This window comes from Drosophila novamexicana, unplaced genomic scaffold, assembly GCF_003285875.2.
Source record: "Drosophila novamexicana strain 15010-1031.04,08,12 unplaced genomic scaffold, DnovRS2.1 tig00000932-arrow-arrow-pilon, whole genome shotgun sequence".
NCBI classification, from domain to species: Eukaryota; Metazoa; Arthropoda; class Insecta; order Diptera; family Drosophilidae; genus Drosophila; species Drosophila novamexicana.
Genome location: NW_020824832.1, coordinates 349978 through 376736, shown reverse-complemented (window position 1 = coordinate 376736; position 26759 = coordinate 349978). Strand labels below are relative to the sequence as shown.

The 26759-nt window shown below is 36.9% G+C and overlaps 1 protein-coding gene across 2 annotated transcripts in view; it reads left to right on the top strand.

Annotated features, from left to right (window-relative positions):
- The window catches only part of LOC115765139 (kinesin-associated protein 3), a 37053-nt gene extending 14638 nt beyond the window's left edge, over positions 1-22415 (top strand). Inside the window, exons 7-9 of one of the 2 annotated variants that reach the window (XM_030708541.1) lie at positions 226-1701; positions 21814-22070; positions 22131-22415. In XM_030708541.1, coding sequence (XP_030564401.1) covers positions 226-1701; positions 21814-22070; positions 22131-22281 — 1884 coding nt within the window. In that variant the 3' untranslated portion in view covers positions 22282-22415. Of the gene's footprint in view, positions 1-225; positions 1702-21813; positions 22075-22130 lie in introns of both variants that reach the window. The other variant, XM_030708542.1, reaches the window with a different exon arrangement.
- The last annotated feature ends 4344 nt before the right edge of the window (positions 22416-26759 follow it).

Sequence of the window (26759 nt, the reverse complement as noted above, 5' to 3'; positions counted from 1 at the left end):
GATACCTTAGAACCTTATTTCGGCCCTCAGCTCGACGCATACTAACACAGTATATATAAACAATATTCCACTTATGATTTCGTTGGGTTGTCTGTCTGTGATGGGTTAACGAAAAGATAGTTATAAAAATTTTATGACAGAGAAAAAAAAAGATGTACTTATTAGAAACAGCAAGTGGCATGAAATGAAATTAACTGCTTTTAAAAATCACCATTTTTTTTCCAGATGGAGCCGCCTCGTCGCCGTATACCAGAGCTAAAACAGCGTCCTAAGTCGGGAAATTGGAGTAGCTTTCACGGAACCAATTCCTCTTCGCTAATGAAAAATCAAATACTAAACAGCAGTTATCATGAGGCGCTTTCTGCCAGGGCTAGTGCAAATGCATTGGAAACCGTTTATCCCGTTGAAGCAAGGCCGCAATGCATTAATTCATTAGATCAAAATGACCCTAAAATAAAAAAAGAGGAAATCGATCGACTGAACAAGCAACTTAAGATATTTGCTAAGAAACAAGAACAGTTGCTTCGGGTTTCATTCTATCTGTTGTTAAACATGGCCGAGAACGTCAAGCTTGAGGACAAAATGAGACGAAAAAACATTGTTAAGATGCTCGTCAAAGCACTTGATCGTCAGAATATTGATTTACTTATGTTGGCTACCACGTTTCTTAAGAAGCTTTCCATCGTAGGCGACAACAAGGATGAGATGTACGCGTTAAACATTGTGTCGAAACTACCACGCCTATTTCAAAACCCGCATATAGATCTGGTGCAGGTAACACTTAAGCTTGTATTTAATTTGTCGTTTGATGGTACAATGCGTCTTAAAATGGTTGCTGATGGCTATTTGCCTTTGTTGGTTATGTTTATTAACGACGAGAAGCATCACGGAATTGCGGTTAAAATACTTTACCACATGAGCCTCGACGATAAGGTCAAGTCTATGTTTATGCACACAGAGTGCGTACAAATGGCCACCGATGCTATCATATTGAACCTGAATGTAAAGGTTGATCTAGATCTCATAGCGCTTTGTATTAATTTGTCATTAAACCGACGCAATGCACATATTATGGTTGAAGGTCAGCGTCTACACAGCCTTATGGATCGAGCTTTTAAGTATCAAGATGCACTATTGATGAAACTACTGCGCAATCTTTCGCAGCACGAATCACTACAACTACAATACATTGAATACGTAGGGGACTTAGCGCGTATTTTGACGATCTGCGACGATGAGTCCTTCATTGTGGAGTGCTTAGGTATATTAGGTAACCTAGCGCTAACTGACTTAGACTACTCGCAAATATTGCAGAATCATAAACTAATACCCTGGATTCGACAAGTGCTAGTGCCCTGCGCAAGACTTGACGATGTTGTACTCGACACTATCGTTTATCTGGGAACGTGTGCTTTCGATGAGCTTTGTGCGCTCCTTTTCTGTCGCGCCAAGGTCGTGGTATCATTAATCGAATTACTTAAGGCCAAGCAGGAGGATGATGAGATTGTGCTACAGATCATTTTTGTGTTCCAGCAAATTCTGCGACACGAAAGCACACGAGAGTACATGATTAAAGAAACTGAATCGACAGCTTATCTCATCGATCTTATGCATGACAAAAATGAGGAGATCCGTAAAGTGTGCGATTATTGTTTGGATATTATTGCGATAAGTGATAGTGAGTGGGCGAAACGTATAAAGGTGAGTTCTATTTTTAAAACTAATTCAGATTTGCAGTGGAGCAACAAAATCAAGAAAATTTTCTCATTACGGTTGTTTTCGACTGTCTAATATTTGAACATTTAAATCCTGATGTGTTACCATGAACACAAATATAACTAAATTATAGCCAAAACAATCAACCAATAATACGTTATTTAAAACTGTTTATTCTTCGGCCTTTTTCATGGCAAATTGTGTCCTTTAAGTTTTTACACACTAATAGTACGTACACGATTTAAGCTTACTCGTATTATCTCAAATCCATCAAATATTATATGTCTTGTGAAACTGTTGAAGTCGAAGAATAAACATTCGTTCATTTATCTCTAGACCCGCATTTTCATCTAAAAGCGGTGGATTTTGCGATAATTGTATCTCATAAATATTCACAGACATCTCAGAAATGAGTGAAGCTGATTCAATAATGCACAAATAGCAAATTTTCTGCAAAATCACTACAGTTGAGAGTTGAATTTCCAAAATCTCTGAAACATGTATTCACTAAGATCTATATCCTAATTTTTACCGAGGGATAAAATTTCCAAAATGTGTGAAACACCTGTGCAATGAATTCGCGGTTATTGGAATAACCAGTCTAATATCGTACACAATTAAATAATAATACTTGTTTAATTTTGTATTAGTTTTTATATTTATTATCTTACTTATTGAGCGCTTCAAGTTGTTTATTCTGATGCTCAGCGAAGAGTGAGGCTAAGCGATAGAAGCATTTCAGTATCAAGACTGAAAATAACAAAAGCCTACTTGGTCATTGTAACTTTTGTATGAATGAGTGTGTGTGTATTTCAACACACCACCTCAAAAGATACATTGACCTTTTTATACCCTGAACCCATTAAAAAAAGCTATTAGGGTATATTGTATTTGTGCAAAACCTAAATGTATGTAACAGGCAGAAGAAAGCATCTCCGACCCCATAAAGTATATATATTCTTGATCAGCACCAATAGCCGAGTCGATCTATGAACGCAAGGATCTCAGAACCTATAAGAGCTAGAGACTGAAATTTTAAATGTAAGTTTGTTTCCGATAATCGATAACTTACTTCGTTTCCAAGCAATCGATAAAAATCGATATCCTGTTTTTTGGGCAATTTGGGTAAATAATAAGAGCTAGAGTTACCAAACTTGACATATAGCTTCTAAAATAGAATATATATATGCATTTGATGTTGTAAGAAGAGGGTTCAGGGTATCCCCTAGTCGGAAGTTCCCGACTAGAACCTCTTACTTGTAAATTATAATTGATTATGTTACAATACAGTTTCTTCTAGAACAAGTTGCGCCTTCTGGGAAAAATATGAATGATCCACATTTGTCCAGATATAGTTCTTTTCAAAAACTTGTTCTAGGAATAAGGGAAACCCAGAAAAACCTTAATCGGATCATGACTTAATAAATTTTATACAAAATTCAAAAAAAATTTATTTAAGTGAACAAATTTTAGTTTGTGGGACCCAATTTGAGGGTTACAAGTCTAACAGCAGTCAACGACTTTGTCAGGATCCCGGTCACTTGGTGCCCTGTGGAAACATACTAAAGAGTAATTAGTTTATTTTCAATTTGCTCTCTTGAGAAATGGTACTTTATGCCAATGTGTTTCGATCTCTTGTGGCAAGTGGGATTATTGGCTATACTAATACAAACTTTATTATCTTTAAGTATTCTGATTGGCCCACTTAATTCGAATTAAATACAAGATATTAACGATTTAAGCTATAGAACTTCTCTAACTGCTTCGAACAAAGCTATATATTCTGCTTCAGTAGAAGAAGCAGCCACTGAGTTCTGTTTCTTTTTATTCCATCATATCAGGCATGCCCAAACATGTTTAATATATACCCATTTGTACTTTTTCTGTCAGTTTCACTCCCAGCCCAATCAGAATCAACATATCCGATTATAGTTTCTTTAAAATTTAAAATTCTAACGAATGTTAGTTTTAAATCAATAGTACCTTTTAGATACCTCAATACTCATTTAAGGCATTGCCACAACTCTTGATTATTTTTATTTTTATATCTACTCAATATACTAATAGATGTACTTAAATCGGGACGAGTAAATAACATTACGTATATTAAACAACCAAGTAGATTTCTACATGGCGCATCATTGAACTTAATGTCTTGATAACGGACCTTAGACGAGCCTTTGTCGTTATACAAAGTTCTTCGATCTCGGCACGATCTCATCTAGGTCAAAAGTTTTTACTCGAGTCTAATATTTTAACGCTGTATCTATATGTAAGGCCAGCATTTCTAATCTACATTCTAATTCTATAGCCTCTAGGTTTAATTTATCCTTTATTATTTGATCATTTAACGCATTATGCTTTTAACGGACATATTGCGTTTCTTTTTTGAATCGTCAAAAAATTTCCTTAGTAGCCATATTTGACTCTATTTCTAATCTAAATCTAATTCGATTTAATGATTATTTATTTAAATTAAACTCGCATTTGCCAAATGAATTAAAAAACTGATATGCTTGATCAAAAAACGTTGGGGAGCGTGCGTCTCTTGACCGAAACGCGCCAACGGAAAATGCGTACAAAACAATTGCACAGCCACCGCTTAACACAAAGCAGAACGAAAATAAGCGGGCTGCAGATGGCTTGCATGTACGTGTGTATGCATGTACTGCACTTGGTCTCGGATGACTGTATTATTTACGGTGGTTGCGAGTAATGGCAAGAGGCAGGAAACGACAACGACTAAGCTAAATGAAATTGTAGTGACAATTAATTGTTGACACTAATTATCATTTGCTCAGCAGCACTAATTCGCACAAACACTAAATTATATGTATGAATCTCCAAAGCGGTTAGTAAGTGCATGGAAATTTTAATTATGATCAACTACTTTACATATGTGCCAAGAATAGAAAACGTTGGTTTAATTAGCGCAACCAACCCAATAGAGTTGGGCTTTCAATTTTTAGTACAGTCCCTGCTGTTCCGGACGTTTCACTTTGGAAGCTACGTTCCTTGGCATTCTCCAACGATGGCAGCAGGATAGATTTTATATTATTATAAATATTTCCGCCCGACGCGAATTTATTTTTCTTTTTAATTGAGTTTGTTTATTACTCACAATTATTGAGAGAGTTCAGTGGAGAAAACGTGATACAAACTATTGCACATTTTCATTACACGCGAAAGGAATTGTGCATAGCGTAATCTGTTGTGCACGTAGAAATAAGGGGCGATAATTCCTGTTAGGTCTAGCCGGATTGAGAATTGAAGACGCCCTAACAGACAAGAAAAATCGATGTCGCCAGCAATCAACTTATGTAGTTAGATAAAATCGAGAATTGTCATACGGTCGGTTAACGACGGAAGATTAAGAATAAAAAGATTGGGGTCCCAACTTAAACCTCGTAAGGCAAAAGGCAGAAATTGCTTCTGAACAGGTTCAATACGATCCTGGCTATTGTTATACTGCGGAGACCAGATGCAAGAGCAGTATTCAAGAATAGGGCGAACAAGAGAGATGTATAGGAGTTTCGATATAAAAGGATCGTTAAACTCTTTAGACTAACGTTTAATAAATCCAAGTACACCTTTTGCCTCATTAACGATGGTATCTATGTGAAACAGAGTTTAGAATCAAAAAGAACGCCTAGATCCTTAACTGTTAGTATACGTTGCAAAGGCATATTGTCGATTGTATAACTGACAAGATAAGGTGTAGTACGATTAAATGTCATAAACATACACTTTGAACAATTTAGATGCAATTGATTGGCCGAACACCAAAGTTGCATAGCTCTCAAATCGTCTTGTAGACGAGAATGATGTAGGGGATAAGTGTATGATAGAAAAAGTTTGACATCGTCCGCATACATGAGTACACGGGCATGTGATATAACAGAGGGGAGATCATTTATAAAAAGAGTAAAGAGTAAAGGTGCAAGATGACTACCTTGAGGAATACCAGAAGTAACGTGAACCCGTTTAGAGGTAGTCAGCCTCAGCATTACTCTTTGGGTCCTACCTTTTAAGTAAGAATTAATCCAAAGCAAAAGAGACAGAGGGAAACCTATTGGGTCATGTTTAAAATGTAAAATGTCACGGTGCACAGAGTCAAACGCCTTACCGAAGTCAGTGCAAATGAGTTTGCATTTAAGAAAAGAAAGCATCATTTACCAAGAACGGAAATTCTAGCAGATTGGTGGTAGTTGACCGATTCTTGACGAATGCATGTTGCACAGGGGAGACAACTGAGATACAGAAATGCAGTAAATTCGATTTTATTATTTTTTTCAAATAATTTAGGGATAGCGGACAGTTTTACAATGCCCCTGTATTTTTGTATATCAGAATTTTCATCTTTTTTGTGGAGAGGAATGATATAAGATTATTTTCAAAGAGGTGGAAGGACAGATAATTCAAGGGATAGATTAAAAAGCTTTAGCAGTGGACGAAGAAGGGAAAGACTATACTTTCTGAGTAAACATCTAGGAATATTGTCAGGCCCAGGAGAGTAAGAATATTTGAAAGAGTTTATAGCTAAAAGGAGAGAGGAGTGTTAAATAATAGGAGGAGGTATAGAACTAGAGGAGGAAATAGTAGGACGGTTAGAAATATTATTAGGACAGACTTAAGAGTAAGTTGATTGGAAAAAATTAGCAAAGAGAGGTTAGCAGAATCAGAGTCATTGCTAGCTTTATCCATCCCCAGAGAAAAAGAAGATGGCAAACTTGAAGATTTACGCTTCAAGTTTACAATTCGGATTTTGCAAATTGCCTTTTGCAACGAGTTAGATAATTCTCATAGAACTGAGAATTCAGAAGAAAGCAGTTCGAGTTGGCTATGGAATATTGGTTCAAGTCAATACTCGAACCAGACCTATTTACCAGTATCATTGTGCTAAAAATAGAATGTACTCTCATCTTCGGCTCTAAGAGGGCCGTGCAAGCATATATGTTTGCATGTGTGTGAATATACATACATAACAGCATATTTAAATGTGTTGTTATTTACTGCACTGGCACTTGCAAGTTTTCTAGCGCTGACTTTTTTAAGCCGATGTAATATATAATTCATTTAAATTAAATTATTAACTAAATTATTATAAGAGTGCAAATATTTTGGTTTTAAAGATAATTCTTGAATACTGAATTTAATCTATTAGTATTTTTATGTGCATAGTTACCACCAATCTTAAATAACAGTGTTAGAAAAGCCATATCTTAGCATCTCTGACATTAGCCATGACCGACTGGTAGCAGCCAAATCGCAAAAAACCTCTTTATTTAAATATAAAGTAAAGTCTATATTTTAAAATATCAATTAAAGTAATTTTTGTGATTTAATCTATGAGGTTCAGTTAGTGGGAAATAATAATAATATAGTTAATAATCAAACTTAAAGAAATTACATACATTTTTGCATCGATTTAAAAATACTTATTTTCTACCTAACCAACCTCAGTACGCAACATACATTCATACATACTTACATATGTACGTGAGTATAAATTTGCGATAGGTAATGGGCAGCGCTAGAAAACTGCCAAATTTATTTATTTGTCAGCAAAAGATAGTGGAGTAATAACAACACATACATATATACATATTTTGATGTACTTATTCATGCATACTCACACGTACAAACATAGGTACCTGAGACAAGAACTTCTCTTCTACATACACTGTGGCTAAACAAAACTAAAATCAATTTACGTCGGCTTTTTCCTAAATGTGGTAATTGCACAAGTTGCGCTTTGTGATAAAACTGTTTGTCCTGACTGCCTGACGGATTGGTGATCAACGCACAGCCCAAACCGTAAAAGTTAGGAAGCTGATATGTTAACTGTAGATACTTTAAGTGATTAAGGTGCACGTGGACGGGGATTCGGGAAATTCTACCCGCATATATGGAAAAATCGCGAAAAACGTTTGTGTGAAACTTTTTGATTACCATCCGATATGACCCAAACTCAACTTAAAAAATCATTGTTCAAATTCATTTGAGGGTTGTTTCACACTTTTCGAAAAATTCATTCTTCGGTGGAAATGGGGTCAAAGATTTGGTGGGTGACGTTTCGTGCTCAAATTCATTTCCAAGGATCTATATGAAAAGTCATTGAGATGTGTTTCACACTTTTCGCGGAATCCAAGCTTCCTCGGTGAAAACTGCGATTCAAAGATTGGTTGGGCGAAACTTTAAGTTTTATCCGATATGCTTCAAACTTATTTTCAATGATGGTTAATTAGCGAAAAACGGTTGTATGAAACTTTTTTGCTTGCCATCCGATCTGCTTCAAAATCATTTTTTTACGGACTTTTTGGGAATTTATTTAATACGTTCGTGGTTGACAATTGCGTGTTAAAGGTTTAATAAACGAAAATTTATTCTTCAGCTTCAAGATTCTTACCGCAAGACTAACATGGTCGGCCATTCATTCCAACACTTTTTATTCGATGCATTCAAAATAAGTTTTTAAATAGAAGTTGAGATCAATATGGGTTGATTTCAATTTTATACGGGCGTGTACTTGGTGGAAAGATAATAGCTATAATTTTTAGCACAAAACGTTTCGCTGACAAAGCTAGTTTGGTCTAGTCTTCATATAAAGCATGCATATAATTGATAATACCATGCATAAACAACTTTTTCGCTCTATGTACTTCGCAATTGTTTCTCCTGTTTTTGAAGAGCGACGATCCACTCGGATAGCGAGCTGTTTGAAGTGGGAAAAGCCAGATGAAATGCCAGACTACAAATTTTGCGTCGCATTCAAATGTATAGGCGTTATTGATCTTAGTGTTTATATTGTCTTTGGTGTTACCTTGTCCATATTTGTTTCGCATTTCGAATGTACAACGGCCTGCCTTCGCCCCTGAAGGCTGATTAGAATATGCTACACTCGATAAGTCGTACGTCAGATCTATTCAGGATAGGATGCATTTCTTTTTGTCACTTTCTGTCAAATTGTTCAGTTTGGACGCATCGAGGCGCAACGGATTTACCCTATCGAAGCACTGCAGTGGTTGCTTCGCAGACCGGTGTCCACTTAGTCATGCAAGTTTTTCTGGACCGGGCTTGAATCTGTTTCTAAGCCGGTTGTGTCTAATCCACCATATATTAACTTCATAGACTCCCACTTTTCCGTCTTTAACTCACTCGGTTTTCTCCCATGAATCCGATTCTTGTCCAGACGCCGTCAGTAGCTTTTCAATTTGCTTTTAATTGACGTTAGCTTGGCAGCTCGGTGTTAAACAAAATTGTTTACGTTCTATGGTTGGATAATCACTAAAATCGTGACAGGTCTGTCCATGATTTTCGCACCCTGGTTTGATAGTGCAAAGGCAGTTATTTTCTTGTGTTAACTACACCTATATCAGAAAAAAGGGCCGTCCTCGGTCATGCCCAGATCATTAGCACCGTACGGATTTTTGTTTGGTTCCGTTGCAAAAGCTGACCGCGTCCATTTGAAAAAAATTTTGACAAACACACCCAAGGCTTAGATATTTTTTTGATAAAGTGGGTTATGTCATTGGTTGCAAATACCTTAACTCTAGTTAAATAAAATAATTGGGCTGTGGAATTCTTATCCAGTATTACCTTTAAATCACGGTCGTCAATTATTTTGGAAATTACTAAATTAATATTTGCAAACGGCATAGCTACCATTAGATTCTATAACTCCAGTGTCCGTATTTTATTTCTTACGAAAATTGTTTCATATAGACATTCGACAGTGGAATCTATAATAAAAGTAAATGAAGATACCAACACCAATGAATTGGTAAAAATGTACGCTACATTATTAATTGAACTAGTTAGAGTAGTTTTTTATATGAATGTAATAAAGAAGATATAAAAAATTTACGACCGTTTTCCTTCACCTAACGTTCACCTTATGTACCACCTCCCTCTTGTGAGAACAGCTGTTCTCAAATCAGCTTATATTTGTATACACTGCACCCATTAAAAATGGGTAAAAGAGGTATAATATATTTGTGAAAATGTTTGTGTCAGGCAGCAGGAAGCATCTCCGACCCCAAAAAGTATATATATTGATCAGCATCAATAGCCGAGTCGATCGATTCGCCTGTCTGTCCGTCCGTCCGCCCGTCTGTCCGTATGTATGAACACAAGGATCTCAGAACCTATAGGAGCTAGAGACTTGAAATTTTGAACATAGGTCCTCCTAGTGCCTCCTAGTTGTTGAGCAAACTCTTAGGTTTAAAAGCTAGAGTCACCAAACTTGGCATGTAGCTTCTTAGATAGTATGTATACATCAAGTATCTTTTATTTTATAGCTTCTTAAATAGTATGCATATATCAAGTATCTTTCATTTTATAGCTATCGCCACCACTTCGCTATCACCAGTTAGCTATAAATCAAGTAAATAAACCGATTTGTATTGCCCTCTAAAAAAGCCACAATTTTATTGCATTGAGAATATTCTATAGCATATAAGACACACGTGCTAGCGGTAGCTAGTGCAAATTGCAAGAATTTCATTACACATCCACATTCATGCGTGTCTTAATTGAATTCTATCAACAGTATTGCAATTTCAATTGTATTTTATTCTGTGCTGGGTGTATGTATTGCTATTTTTTTGGCATTGTCAATTAATTGTTAAGGAACTGATTTTTTTAGGTTTATTTTTAATATTGCTTTAGTGTTGGTAGAAGAAGGCGCATGGTATCCCTTAGTCGGGAACTCCCGACTAGAGCCTCTTACTTGTTTCTTCTACGCATACAGGATGAGCTTATTTCCAAGTCTTTTATTGGTCTTTACCAACGCCTAGAGGGGTTGCTCCTATCCAACCGCAACTGTTGCGCTTTGTGGATTCTTTTTCCCAACTAGAGCCTCTTACTTGTTTCTTCTACGCATACCAGGATGAGCTTATTTCCAAGCGTTTTATTGGTCTTAACAACGCCTAGATGGGTTGCTCCTATCCAACAGCAACTGTTGCGCTTTGTGGATTCTTTTTCTTATGTCTTCTACTATATCGCGTGATTCTGAATGTATTACTGCTACAGGCATTCTGCCCACGACCAAGTGGTACGAACGGTTGCACTCTATTCCTCTTTGCATTGACAATCACCTTCCCGTTTTACCTAAAGTGCTGTGCAGACGCTCCACTTTTCCATTTTACGTGCTATATAGAGGTGGAGCGTTAACTATTTCGATATCGTAGGACTTTTTCACCATATACCTTATTGTTTTAGAATTAAAAGCTGCTTCGCTGACGCAGTAAATTGCTTTGGTCCAAGGAAAGACGTTGATTAGTTATTAAAGTTTCCCTTCTATATCTGAATTGGTACGTGATGCTATGGGTCGTATCATTGTGAATTCTGAAAACTTATCAAGGGCAGCGTTGAAGTATTTACCGTCAGTTGATTAGATGTTGCTGTGAGCAGCCCAGCATATGGTATGATTGTAATAGCGCCAAGTTATTTTCTTTTGGGATGTTAGACATATTTGGCGTTTGCACAAATTTTGCAGTTTGTTTCGATTTTTGAGGCCAACCTTTTTATTTTCGGAAAATAGTAGTCGTGAAGTATTTGCTTTTCCTGCGCGGATGTCACAATATTTCTTTGCTCGTCCTTGTTAAAAATTTCGGACTTGACCACGTCGTTAACGGTGTCAATGATGTAATCTCAATTTTTGAAATGTGAATGATGATGGGTCTTTTCACTTCATAAGACGAAGGATCGTATTAATGGGAAGTGTGCCTCTTCCATTACTATCTGGCGTCTGAATCAGTGCAATGGTTTCTCAGTAGCCTCCTAGTGTAACGCAAAAAAAGCTTTCTGTGAATCGTAACCGCGTCGGACCGGGGTGCGTCTTTAACGCCTTGACCTTCCCTCTATCCGCCACATGGTTTTCTTTCCTAACTTGTTAAAAATTTTCGCTTGATATTCGTCGATGAACGCTTTCCAAAGCTTTATTTTCGCGATTTGGTTTGTGTCCAATACAGCGAATATAAGTGGCTGATGGTCCGCATTAATATTCAGGTTGTTACTCCATGTTCAGGGTCCATACTATTGCTTATTTATTCGGTTACTTATTTGCTTGTGGGCAAGCTCTAACTCAAATCTAGCTATAGTGGCATCACAATTGAATCTCGTGCCGAAAGATGCCAGTGTGTTTTTAGCTGTGCCACTTATTTTATTTCTTTTAATTACAACCGTCTGATAATGGCATGAGCACCATTTACAATTTCTATAAAGTCTAAATGCAGTCTTTTCCATTTTTTCCTATTGTATTTGGTTTGTGAGCTCCTGTATTTTGCTTTTATAACTCGTTTCCTTGGACTTCCAACGCAGTGTGTTAGAATTTCTAGGATGTCAACTTTCTCCCGCCTTTAACTTCTGTAGGCTGCAAAGGAATAGCTTGATCCACTATGATCAAAGTTACAATTCTACTATTGATCATTTACAAACGTCACATTTTTCGGTTCCATTGGCAAGTGTCCGTTGACGGTAACATGTGAGTGGCAAAAGTACCGCTTCTTTAAATAAAAAAGGTAATCGGTTTGGTAAGAATTACCTAAGCGACGCAAAGTTTTCCTTCGATTATAATACGACGTCAAAGTAGGGGCTAACGATGGTCAAATTTCACAAAGATTCGCTCAAATAGAGCCCCTTGGTCGTATTATTTTTCTTTGAGGTCTGCGTAAAAACGTGCACATATACCAAGGAATCCAAACATTTGGCGGCTTCCTTTTTTTTTTAGTGCAGTCACTAAAATTTGTCATTATATTCTGTTACAAAATCGTCGAACTCTTCTTCCCACTCTAGTATTTTGCGCACTTGATTGTTGTTTTGCGCACTATTATGTGTATCAGTATAGGCGTATAGTCCAACGAAATTTATTATATTCGTATTTAATTCGTGAATATAAATCAAACCAATTCGATTACTTGCTTATGTAATCGCAGAATGTGATGTATGTAAGAAATTTTGAGCATAGTGGAATTAGGTTGTTAAACGTTCCTAGTATTTTTTAGTGATTTAAACCAAATAAAATATACAAAAGTGGGGCAATCGTCGGAGGGATAAATAAAGAAATAAACAAACGACAAGTTTATATACCCTTATAGACATTTGCCAGACAGTTTTGCAGAAATGTCAGAATAGTGAAGCTCGTAAATGCTGGGATCGATGAAAATATCTAGGAAAACATAATATCTTGGCTCACATTTTTACTACTTTTTTAACCGATTCTTCCTATAGATCTAAATAATATTGTAAACGACTCAATGCATTGTTTTAAGATTAAATTTGTAAATTTTTTTATTTTTTTAACCCATGGAAAATGGATATAAATAGTATAATGTTTTTGTGCAAATGTATGTAACAGGCGAGGGAAATATTTGCGACTTCATTGAGTTCATATACTCATCAATAGCCGAGTTGATATGGCCATGTCCGTCCACCCGTCCGTCTGTCCATCCATTTGTATGAACACGTAGATATCAGAACCTAGGGACTTGAAACTTAGAGCGTAGGTCCTCTTAGTGCCCACACGGTACGCAGTTTTATTAGAGTCGATAACTTGCCCCGTTTCCAAGTAATCGATGAAAATCGATATCGAAATCCTTGTTTTTTCAAGAAATCTCTTAGGTTTTTAGAGCTAGAGTCACCAAATTTGAAATGTAGCTTTCTTAAATAACTTTCAATTCGTTGAGCATAAATGACTGTTATAGGTGGTGGCAAGCAGTGCGGTCGGTACGGATTTGAGTCCGGATGCGGACAACTTTTTTTCATTACTTAGTTTTTTTACTTTTTTCATTACTTAATGTTGTGTTTGGAGACCTTTCCATTTTATAATTTTTTGTTTGCTGGCTCGAGGTCCGGGGTTTGTTTATTCAAAACCAAATTATAACGCAATTTTGTTTTATCTAACCAATATATTTCGGCTGCACTTCGGCAAACGTCTTAAGATCACTAAAAAACATGTAAGAGGTTCTAGTCGGGAGCTCCCGCTAGGGAATACCCTGCAGCACCTAATAAATTAAAAAAAAAAGTTCCCTCGGCAGGGTTCGAACTCGCAACTGACCGCATTACTTGCTGTCGACTCTACTCAACAGCCACACCAGCAAAAAAAACAAGAGGTTCTAGACGGACGGACGGACGAACAGACAGACAGACGGACATGGCTAGATCGATTCGGCTATTGATGCTGATCAACAATATATGTCTTTATGGGGTCGGAGATGCTTCCTTCTGCCTGTTACATACATTTGGTATAAAAATTTAAAAACATACATTGTTTTACACGTCTGCGCTTTTTGACGTACAAGTTAAAACTATTTGTCAATTTAATAGATGTCTTATATGTGAGCGCAGTTATCGGTATCTGTTTTGTAGTTTAGTCGTCTGTTGTTTGGTGTGTTTTTTATGTGTATCATTTTTAATGTGTGTCTTTTGTTATAGTGTTGTTCTTGTTGTAAAATTCTCGTCGTTTCGAAATTTGGTATGTGGTTGCTTTGCATACAGTGGGTCATAAGTGTTTTTTTTTTTGTTATATTATTTTGATGTCTTAATTTAAAATCAGATTTATGTTGGGTTATTATTGTTTTTAGTTTGAATTTGTTGTGCCGATGTATACGCTGTTGCAATTATTGTTGTTATCCCCGCCACATGGTATTTTGTAAATGACATTACTTTTAGCCATCATTGGTATCTTCACCTTAGTATCATTAAAGAATTTTTGTAATGTATTTGTGGGCTTGTGGGCTACTTTTATTTCTTCTTTGTTATAGTAGTCTGAGTTTATAAGCCGTTTCGATAATCTTGGTACGTACGTTAGAGATTTATATATTTTTGGAGATTCTCTTGGCTTTTGTGTTCTAATATGTTGTCTTTTAAATAATGTTCTAATTATATTCTTCGGGAAGTCATTTATGGTCAACAGTTTTTTAAATTCGTGTTTAATTTCTTTATGGTCTATTACGTCCTATATGTTTGTCATCCTTCTCATACAGCTTAGTGCTGTATTTATAATCATACTTTTTGGGTGGTTAGAGTTGAAGTTTGGAATTCGTCCAAAGGCTATGGGTTTCATATACCACTTAATTTTGAGAGAGCTGTCCACTTTGTTTACCAATGTATGGTAGCTGCCCGTCTTGTTGCTTTAGTTCGAAAGTGAATTTAATATGTTTGTGAAACGAATTTAATTCTTTTAGAATGTTTTGTACTTCTGTTTTGTCCGTCACAGCAAAAAGGTCATCTACATATTTTGTCAGAAGTTTTGGTTTGGTAGTTAGTTCCTCTATTATTATGTCACCTATTACTGGAGAGGCCAGTGATCCCATTGGCATTCCTTTTAATTGTATGTACATTTTGTCTTCATATTTAAAATACCTGTTCCCTTGAATACAGAATTTAACTACATCGATAAACAATTGTTTGTGTATAGTTTGGTTCATTTCCGTCTTATTTTGTCCAGTACAAATTCTATTGGTATGCTGGGAAACAGGGATACTACGTCAAAAGGTACTAATATTTCGTCTTCCCTGATAGTGGCGTCGTTAACTCTGTCTTTGAACTCATGAAATCTTAATGTTATATCCAGAGTCCGTTGTCAAGTTTCTTAGTATTTTTATAATTTGTTTGTATAGTCCATATGATGGGGAACCGATAGAGGGGCATATTGGTCTCAGGGGTGTTCCTTGCGTCACAGAGCTGTTATTCTTTGTCTGTAATCTTGATGTTGGATCCTGTTTTAATGTTCTATACGCGCATAAGTCATCTAAAATATTTGTCATTTTATTATTTCATGACTGCTAAAACAAACAAGCTTGAGCTTCATATGGTCTTGGTAGGAAAGGGCTAAGGGTATCCCCTAGTCGGGATCTCCCGACTACCCGACCCCAGGGTAAGAACTTAGAGGCCTCGAGTCCAGTATATATGGACAGTAGAAATCTCGTAAATCCATTCATGCGCGCCACTAATTAGTTAAGGCATTGGGGTTTTTTTTTAATCAGGGCTGTTGCAAGTGTCTGGTCTTTCCAGCACCATAGGACGATAGTATTCGTCCGGTCCGGTTTGGTCCGGATTTCTGTGTTCCTTTTATGATATTATGCAAAGGTAGCAAATTATTGGAATCGTGAATAGAATTTAAATGTATGCCACGATGATATCCAGAGTAAAACATGAATAGCTTTCAGCTGAATACACTGCCAGATACCACTCTGGAACTGATGTCATGTAAGCAGCGTTCAAGATACCCAGTGCTCTTAAACATGTGTAAGAATCGGTCAGGTCGACTAAGTGATAGTAATAGTTTAATGCGTTAACTTCACAAAAATTTGCTTATATCTTAGATTCTTAAGAAGCGTCCGTCCTCCTTCTTTATTGGCTTGCTGCTTTTTCTCTAGTGATGCTTAACTCGATACTTCTTCGCCTAATTATCGATTAGCTGTGAATGGCAATGGGTTGAGATTGCCAGACGCTTACACATGCTACGAATTAACAGCTTCAAAGACCCCGCCACTTTAGTATAGCGGAGACAACTTCGACGACACTGCCGATCCAACTTGAGCTTTCCTTGCGATATCAGAGATTTCGTGGGTAGGACATTTATACGCAGCTTGATCCCTGTCAAATAAGCTTAACTTAGACGCGTGAGTTGACTTACCCATCCGTGTTAAGTACCGTATCGACCGCTTCACGTAGGCTATTGCCATCAACAGACATGTCCTCAGTTGACACTCGCTAATCTCTTTGTGTGCAGCATAGCAGCTGTCCAGCGTACCGAAGGAATCCCGAGACCTCACAAATGTAAGGGGCACAGAAGAACGCAACTGACACGTCCAATGAAAAATTTAACCATTTCCTGACGAAAGGCCGTACCAATTTTTCAAATTTTGCCCAGAATGCCCAATGACACCAAGGGTTGGCTTGTGATTCAGCTGTGAAATCCGGACGGTTCTGAGGGCGAATTATTTCTGTTGTTGTTTCAGGGGGACTGCGTTAATATCTCCAACTTTGGAAATATATCCTTTGAAGGAATATAACAAATCCTCCCATCAGCAGTGAAATGAATGCCAAGGTATTTCCATTCGTTCGTGCGCCTTAAACTTGAACACGTATGCGAACCTACACAAAGGGCACTCCCGCCGTTGACACGCGCTTACTTGAATTTCTTAACTTTACCATTCAGACTACTGAACACAAATTTTATTGTGTCAACACCCACTAGGGCTATCAATGCATTGCTTTAATTAGACAGTCGGATCCTCCAAGTCCGTGCCAGTTCTGAATTGATTGTAAATTGATAATCGCAAGCAACACAGTTACACACTTGGCTACGTAACGAAACTATTCTGGGAACAAGAAACTAAAGCCCATAACAAGCACGTAGACCAACCATGTTATTGTTTCCCAATCAAGCCCGACTATCTCAGTCTTCAAAGCCAAGACTCATCCAGGTAGCGTATATTGGTACAGCCTGTTTTTGAGTGTCGACCTTACAAATTTCAGGGTCCGAAGAGAAAATGTCGACACAAAAGTATACATCATGCTCTTCTAGCCCATCTACCATATCACTATACGGAAGTATCCCAAGGTAATACGGCTATAAAGCAGAAAAGATAACTCTCCGTCTTAACAACCTTTTTATAGTCGTTCGTGTTGTCAGGATGAGCACGTGGCCCACATTTAATAACAAACGGATACTCAACAGGTTACGGAATTGAGCCGTATTTTCTTTCCCTTAGCAGATTTCGATTTCCATGATCACCGTCTTGCTGTTTTTAGCAACCAACGCCTTTCATGGTTTCTATATAAGTTGTTAATTTGGGCACCGTAACAATAAGTTTGGTTAATCCCACATCACCAATTCTGCTTACCAAAAGTGACTCACTAGGCACATTATATCCAATCTTAAACTTCTTATCAAGAAAGTTAAGGTTTTAACCCATTTAACGTTTGTTAAGATTGTTTCGAGCTGAGGTCTCTAATCATTCGCTTTACCAGATTACTTTATTTTATGCAACAGTTAAATGCACCATCTTTCCTGGGGAAAATTTCGGAAGGACCCAGCTACAAGATAGATCGATTGGTCTTAGCCTATATGTTCAAGATACGTTCCAGTTAGATGCATAAATAATGTAAATATCACTATACTGCGTTACTCAACTACAAATAGTTAAAAAACTAATTCAATATATAGTAAAGTTGATTACGCAATTAGATTTATATCCCAATAACTTGCACACATCGAATACTCCCTGGTTTGTGTTTCAAGACAGGTCCCGTTAACGCACTGTAATCATATAAATCTATCAGCACTTTATCAAATTTATGTCTTTTATTTTATGCTAAAATGAAAGAATATAATTCAAATAAGCCATCAATCTGTAATCGTATGATAAATAATAACATTTATGGTAAAAGATTGCTATGTTCCTATATGCAAAAAATGTACATTATTTTGTTATTGTTTGAAGTATTACAATTCTTTTGTTTAATTCTCGATATTCCAACGGATGTTCAGGATATTGGGCTTAACCTCTGTGCAGTTTCACATACTCTTCATAGTTATTTTCAAATTCATTACTTTCGTTCTCATGAGTTTAAATGTAGCTTATCACCCGTTGAGTGCTGCACTATCAAGCAACCCGACTCTTTGGAAACACCATCTAGTAATCTCCCTTTGAAAGAGAGCAAGTACTCACACGTATATGGTAACGTTAAAGTATTAGTGAGCGTGCAGCTCTGTACTTCTCGTAGATACCGGGCATCTACAGGGACTATGTATTTAAACCCTGGGAAGGGGTAATTCGATAAAGAATTTGATCGTTACCCCAGGTGCCTTTCGCTGCCCGAATGGAGGCAGGGGCCTTTCACTTAAAATTTAATATCTATCTATGTACTCGGATTCATCTTTCTTTTCTTTATTTCGTGTGCCATTTCTGATACCACATTGTAGTAAGCCCCGGACTCTTGAGCTTCTCCTTGAGCTACATGCTTTACTCCTTACCTCCTTTCGCTATTTGCCCAGCCCACTGATTTAAGTTCTGCCGCTCCGAACCTTGTTGTTTCTGATGGGCAGTGGGGTACCTGAACTTTGACATAGAAGCGGCAAATCTGGGGGATGCGTCGCAATCAACGAAAAATTTTTTTTCACCAAGCAGACAAGCTTTGTAAAAAGCTGTATGGATCGTAGGCTGCGCTGGTATCGTTCCTGCAGTAAAACATTGCAGCGTCTGCAGCGCCAACAGGTAAAGTGGCTAAGAACTATACAGTGCTTCAACTCTATGCAGTCATTCTACCTGGGAGTCAGTTAACTTATATAAATATTTGGTTGTCATCAATATGGTAGTCGCGTTCGATCATTCATATCATTATGATACATTTTTAAGGTGTAAGATACTCATAGACATCGAAGTAATAGTTGGCCCAAAAACAAAGAATGAAGTGAAATAAGTCTATTATTAAAATTTAAAACCGATTGAGATATCATGATAATATTTAAAACACATATGAAACTATCAGAGTGGAAGTAACAAACATTAGTACTGACAGCCGGAAAATAACCGGCTTGATTGACTTTGTAGTATAATCTGGAATTCCATAGTTATAGTCATACGCGAAAAGTTTTAGAGCTTTGTTCAGACCATTCTTCAATAATAGGGACGTACAGTACTATTCATGTGCTATCGAAACCATACAAAAATAACTGCAACAACAGACATGAATGATTTTGAAAACTTTCTAACAGCAACCATTATGTTGGAAATTACGGTAAAAACAGAAGTCGAGGTAGACTCTGATTTATGTATAAGTCGCCTCAAGTAAGGGATCAAATCTAGCTAGCTGTAACTTTTAGTTGAAAACGGTGACAAGCCTATTGGCAAAAGAAGAAATTGTTGTCTGATTAAAAAATTAATCTGTTGCTGCATACCTTTAAAATCAAGATCGCCATTCGTGCAAATACGGACACAATCTAAAGAGAGCGATTAAATGTGTTGAACGACCTGATAAACGCAACATAATAGTTCGTAAAACTAATAGCATTTTGGCAGCATTTGAACTCTTTATTTTAGACAAATGATATTGCCGACACTTTAATACAAAGGAAATTAGAAAGCTTTCTTAACTCTCCCTGCCAAATAAGAAATGAAGAATTGATAGCCACATTCGGCAACAGAGATTGTTGGCTTAACCATTCAAAATCTCCCTCCAAAATGCATTCGCAAAGATGCAGAGATTATTATGATCCAAAAGCCAAGCAAACCGGAATGTAAGATCCCGTCTAAATTTACTATTTCTCTCTGTCTTACAGCCTATATTGTCATCACTTTATAAAAAAAAATAATTTTAGAGAGAGTATTGCCAATTTTGAACGAGCTTGCTATCATTCCTAAACAACAGTCAAATCATAACAGTTTTTGAATAGAACAATATTGTACGTTCAAGTCGTGTTTGATGGAGTTTGACATAAAAGCATCCTATACAAAATAAAGTAATGGCTATCTGCACCATGCTTCTTCTATAAAAGGAAAATTAGGATAAACGATAGTTCTACATGGAGAAAATATATGAATCATCATCACTGTTTCTATTAAATGCATATGATCCACAAGGAAGCGTCTTACGACCTGTTTTCTATATATCATGCGGGATTTAAATTACACATCTGTTGCGACATACGCTGATGGCACAGTCAATTTAGCAATAACAAAAGAGGAAGCTTTTCAATATTTGAAGTCAAAATTCAACCTCATTGAAGCCGTTATCTGTTCTTGCTTGCCACATTTCTAAGTAATCGATAAGTATCGATATCGAAATCGTGTTTTGTGAGCAAATCTCTTAGGTTTCTAGAGCTGGAGTCAACGAATCTGATATGTAGGTTTTGGAATAGTGTATATGTATATATATCAAATACCTTTCAGTAGAGGTGATGGGAAGCAGTGTGGTCGGTCCGGGGGAGAACCTTACTGATTTCTTGACGTTTCTTAATTGTGCGATATTCATGCTATGTTACACTATATGATTTTTTTGGCGTTTGTATCTTGCTATTTATATTAGACTTCGCCTAAAAGGTGCACTTTGGGTGAAGTGTACTATGTGTCAACTATTCGAGAACATTTCTAAACGAGAAAGAAGTGCCATCTTCGGCACGCCGAAGATTTAAAACCCTTGCAAACCCAACCTTTTCATAATTATCATTGCAATCATGGCAAACATTTAATGCCGAAAAATTTTTTTATACAAGAACCTACTTTTCGACCGATCGTTCCTATGGCAGCTATATCATGTAGCAGTCCGATGTAAATAAGAATTCGCAAAAATGAAGGGAGCATAGTGAAATCTCCAAATGCCGTGTTTGATCAAAATATCTTGAAAGACCAAAAAGTTTTCCATACAATAACTTAATTTTCGACCGATCGTTCCTATGGCAGCTGTATGATATAGTGGTCCGATAAAGCTGTTTCCGACATATGTACAGCGTGCATCAAAAAGAGGGACAGAAGACGGAATGGGGCAAAAGTTCATTAAACTAGCTTTAGCACTGAGAGACTAGTTCGCATAGAAACAGACAGACGGACAGACGAACATGGCTATATCGACTCGGCTGTTGAAACTGATCAAGAATATATACACTTTATGGGGTCGGAGATGTCTCCTTCCATGCGTTACACGTTTCACGACAAAATTAAAATACCCTCTGCAAGGGTATAAAAATTTGGCATCTGTAGCTCTCTTAACCCACAGCTATGCTCAATTCTAATTTTAATCAATAAATCGGAGATGCTTCCTTTTGCCTATTACATTCAATTGTATAAACAGATGACTACAGTTTTCCTTCAGTTTCCAATCCCTATGGTCACATTTTTCCAAAACCCCGTATTGTTAAGATTCTAAAAAGGTTACTTTGCTTGCCAGTTCTTACTTTTTGGGCTGTACTTTAATCAATTTGTCGCGAGAGTACCATTTATGTATAGTAGTAGCACAATCGTGAGTACATTTACATCTGGTAAATGCATATGCTTGCACATAGTAAAAATATCCTTAAGTTTATTCTTACCATCTTATATACATCAACATGTTAACAACAACGTCTTTGCTATTTTTTGTCCCCCACAGCTAGAAAAGTTCCGTAACCACAACTCGCAGTGGCTATGTATGGTAGAGTCGCAGCAGGAACGGGATAACGAGCAAGACTACGTAGATAACAACGATAATGATAACGATTTAAACACGTTTATACGATCTGAGTACTTAGACAATTGCAATATATACAACAACTCAAACATTAATGAGCCTGACAATGACAGTAACAGCTACAATAGCAACAACCCAGAAAGCCCAGCTATATCCACTTATAGCAAGTCTGTAAGCACGTAGGTATAACAACATGCAAGTATGAGTCCTAGTCGATAACTCATTTTTCTTCCTCACAGGTATCGGCGCAACCAGGATCTTGATGGAATGTACAATATGACCTCCAGCTCCAAGTCGCAGAGCTCCAGCCAGGGTGGCGACGATACCATTTCTATGTTTAGGTCCAACAAGATTGTAGATACCGATGGTTTACATCAAGAGCTACCATAATAAGATAAATCAAGTTAATTAGTCTATTTACAGCGTTGAGCTCGTCAGCATTGGCATTTTCATATAATAGAACAGATGTAACCTTATATGTCGCATGGTCACATGTGGTAAATACAGCAGCTTTAATCTCGTCATTTAAGAAACTAAAATTTTCATCAAGTTTTCAAACTATATGTTTGTTTGGTAGGTTTTTGTTTAATTTTTTTATATTTAAAAAAATTGACACACAAAGATAGGCCTATTGCTGGTCCTGCCGTCTTTTCATTATACTTATTATTCTCAATGGGCTATTGTTTGGTCTTGCACACCCAAATCCGATAGCAGTCTGATGGTGATTGATGGCGATTACAGACATTGATATAAAAAACCAAATTTCAACCGACTGCTGTTATACCATAGAGCTATATAAAATTGTAGTCCCCTACTGATATGACTTAGGTCACGTGAGCGTAGAGAATCTCGTAAGTGCGATCTACGGCGTTGAGCAAGAAAGGGGGGAGAACTTTAGCGATTTCCCGCCCGATTCGCCCGGAGGGGGATGAGCGAAACCTCGTGCCTTTAGGATGCCCTTGGCCTTCCACAGTCGTTGACCGACGTATGCAGTTGTGCCCATGGGCTGACGAAAATTTGCGTGTAGGCATAAGCAGAATTCTGCATCGTTGATGGCCATGGCAACGGGGAGTCGACTTTGAGTGGCAGTAAAAGACAGTTGTGCGCAAGCGAACTTGGTTAAGTTTCCGACCCCCCACCCCAACCCAAGATTTTAAATTTAAAGACTTAAAATATAGCTTACACTGCCGCTCACTTGAATAGCGCCCCTTTTCTTGAAATGTGAAAATATGAATAACTCACAGATTAATGCACTTAGTTGTACAATTTTGTTTCTATAGCTTCTACCGATTCCAGGAAAGAAAATGTTTCAGTTTGAGAATCCGTCGAAATTTTAATAGGCGATTCTGACTGACTTGCGTAAAAAACGCACCAAATTTTTAGCTCATTGAATAGCGTCCCTTTTTTTCATTTTTATACCCCTGAACCCATTAAGAATGGGTATAAGGGTATATTGTATTTGTGCGAAATGCAAATGTATGTAACAGGATAAAGGAAGCATCTCCGACCCCATAAAGTATATATATTCTTGATCAGAATCAATAGCCGAGTCGATCTAGCCATGTCCGTCCGTCCGTTCGTCCGTATGTATGAACGCAAGGATCTCAAAACCTATAAGAGCTAGGGACTTGAAATTTTATATGTAGGTGCTCCTATTGCCTGCGCAGATCGAATTTGTTTCCGATAATCGATAACTTACTCCGTTTCCAAGCAATCGATAAAACTCGATATCGATGTCCTGTTTTTTTAGCAAATTAGGTAAATTAGGTAGAGTCACCAAACTTGACATATAGCTTCTAAAATAGAATATATTTATGCATTTGATGTTGGAAGAAGAGGGTTCAGGGTATCCCCTAGTCGGGAGCTCCCGACTAGAACCTCTTGTTCATTTTCACTTTTCGTTCCGTTTCGAAAGCGACACCAACTTGAAGACTTCCTTTGTTTGGGTTGATATTATTTAAATAACCTTAAAATGGATCGTGCAAAACTATTAAGCAATGAGGAAAAAGGCAAAATCAAAGTTTTCAAGGAGATCGGCCTTTCTATACACAAAATTGCAAAAGAAAACATGTAATAGGGTTCTAGTCGGCAGCTCCCGACTAGGGGATACCCTGAACCCTCTTCTTCCAACATCAAAAACATATTGAAAACGCAAACTAAATCTGTATCATTGCGCTCTTACAGCCGAGAGAGCTAACAAGCTAAAAATAGAATGTACTCTCACCTTCGGTTCTATGGGGGCCGTGTAAGTAATTATGTTTGTATATGTGTGAATATACATACACAACAGCATATTTGAATGTGTTGTTATCCAGTGCTCTGGCACAGTCTCTGGCTGGCAAAGAAATAACTTTTTTTACTTTTCATGCGCTAATCATGACCTATCCCAAATTTGTGTTGACTTATGAATGCATGTTTTGTACTGAAGTTGGCTTCATTAAAAATATGTATTTTTAAGTCGATGCAAATATATATGCAAATTAAGAAATAAAAGAGTGCTAAAAAATACAAATCAAATATTAATTTGTATAAATTAATAAGAATTTGGATCCAACGGCGACTTTGTAACTTATAATTCGAATAATAAATAATTAAATTAAAAAATACAATTTATAAAATTTATCTTTAAGACAAGTTTGCTCTTTTATTTCTTAATTTAATTTTTATTACTTAAAAATAATATTCATTAAATTAATAATTAAATTTAAAGAAGTTGTATAAATACTACGGAGTACACAAGTATGCAATCATATGTGGATACATTGGGGTAGGTCATGATCAGCGCTTGAAAACTAAGAAAAGTTATTTCTTGCCAGCTAAATCTAGAGCAGTGAATAGCAACACATATATACATATTTTAAAGTTCTTATACATGCATAATTCACGCATACAACATGCTTGCACGCCATTGGCTGAGACAAGAACTTTTCTCGAGAACACACTGTCCAAAAACAAAAGTGAAGTCAATCTATGTGTGCTAGTTTCTTAACATAGTTATTGCACAAGATGCGCCTTGTGTAAAAATTATTTAATTCTTATATTTTCCTGTAAAAGTTATCGTTAGTATCTAGGGTAATATATCATATTAATAAGGCATGCATTTCATGGATAAACCAAAAGTGTTTTGCGTCGATCGTAAGTTCAAAACTTTTTAGCTCAATGTACTTCGAAAACGAATGGACGCAAAACACTGAACACTGAACAGTTGCTGAATCAGCAAGCCGCGACCTCGGCATTCCTTCGTCTAAATGAACAGCAGTCGGCTGCCATGTCGTGCGAAATAGTAAAAGCCAGTTTAGGAAGCCAGGCTAGAAATTTTTCGTCGCATGCAAATGGGGGTTACTCATCTTAGTGTTTAGATTGTCTTTGGTGCATCTAACTCGCATGACTCTGCTGCTAAAATAAAGGAAACATCAGGTGTTATAGCCAGTGCTTCTACAGTTAAACGGGTTATTTCGAAGGCAGTACACCTAAAACGTCAAAAACTAAAAAAAAACAAGTAAGAGGTTCAAGTCGGGAGGTCCCGACTAGAGAATACCCTGAACCATCTTCTTCCAACATCTAATGCATATATATATTCTATTTTAGAAGCTATGTGTCAAGTTTGGTGACTCTAGCTCTTATTATTTACCAAAATTGCCCAAAAAACAGGATATCGATATCGATTTTTATCGATTGCTTGAAAACGGAGTAAGTTATCGATTATCGGAAACAAACTCGATCTGCGCGGGAGCTAGGAGCATCTACATCTAAAATTTCAAGTCTCTAGCTCTTATAGGTTCTGAGATCCTTGCGTTCATACATACGGACGGCGGACGGACGGACATGGCTAGATCGACTCGGCTATTTATGCTGATCAAGAATATATATACTTTATGGGGTCGGAGAAGCTTCCTTCTGCTTTACATACATTTGGCTTTCGCACAAATACAATATACCCTTATACCCATTTTTAATGGGTTCAGGGTATAAAAATCACCACTGAACAGTGTTTGAAAGGAGCAGCGGTTATTGTTTTGCCGAGCCAATATGACCATACAGCGGGAGCGCCACCGAGTTGCATTCTCCGACGAGAAAAAATGTAATTTGGAGGGCCCGGATGGTCATAACTATTACTTTCACTATTTAAGGAAGAAAGAGCATAAAATAATAGTTTTTAATAACATAGTTGAGTGGCGGCGTAATACGGGAGCAACTTTATATTATGGGACGCTCCATTGCCAACTTTTGGTTGAAAATGAACGCAGTCACACAAAATCGTCTTGGAAAAGGCTTTTCCTGCGGCGAGACATTTTTTTTGGAACCGTGCAGTGGAAGTTTCAACATGGTATTGGAATAATGAGTGTGTTGAAATAATGAGTGAAATTTGGTTTTACAACACTGTGTTGTAAATAACTTAACAACACAACAATGCACACAAACATTCCTTCATACAAAATTTACAGTGTTTAGGTATGCTTTTGTTATTTTGATACTTTAGTCTTGATACTAGAATGTTTCTGTCGTTTAGACCATCTCTTCGCTGAGCATCAGAGTAAACAATTGGACGCGCTCAATAAGTAAAATAATAAATGTAAAAACTAATACAAAATTAAACTAATTGTTGTTATTTAATTGTGAACGATATTAGGCTAAATATTTCAATAGGTTATGGGCCCAGACATCGCAAAGCAAAATAAAGAAAAATCGTGCACAATTAAATTAAAAAAAAGAAAAAACATTAAAAAACATATTTGGCAAGTGAACAAAAAATATCGAAAGCAAACAAAGTACACGTTTCCACGCAACCTTTGTTTTAAAAGCGTTTATATGTACGTGTGTATATCCGGCAACCCGTAATATACATAAAACTTCTTTGCAGGCTCACG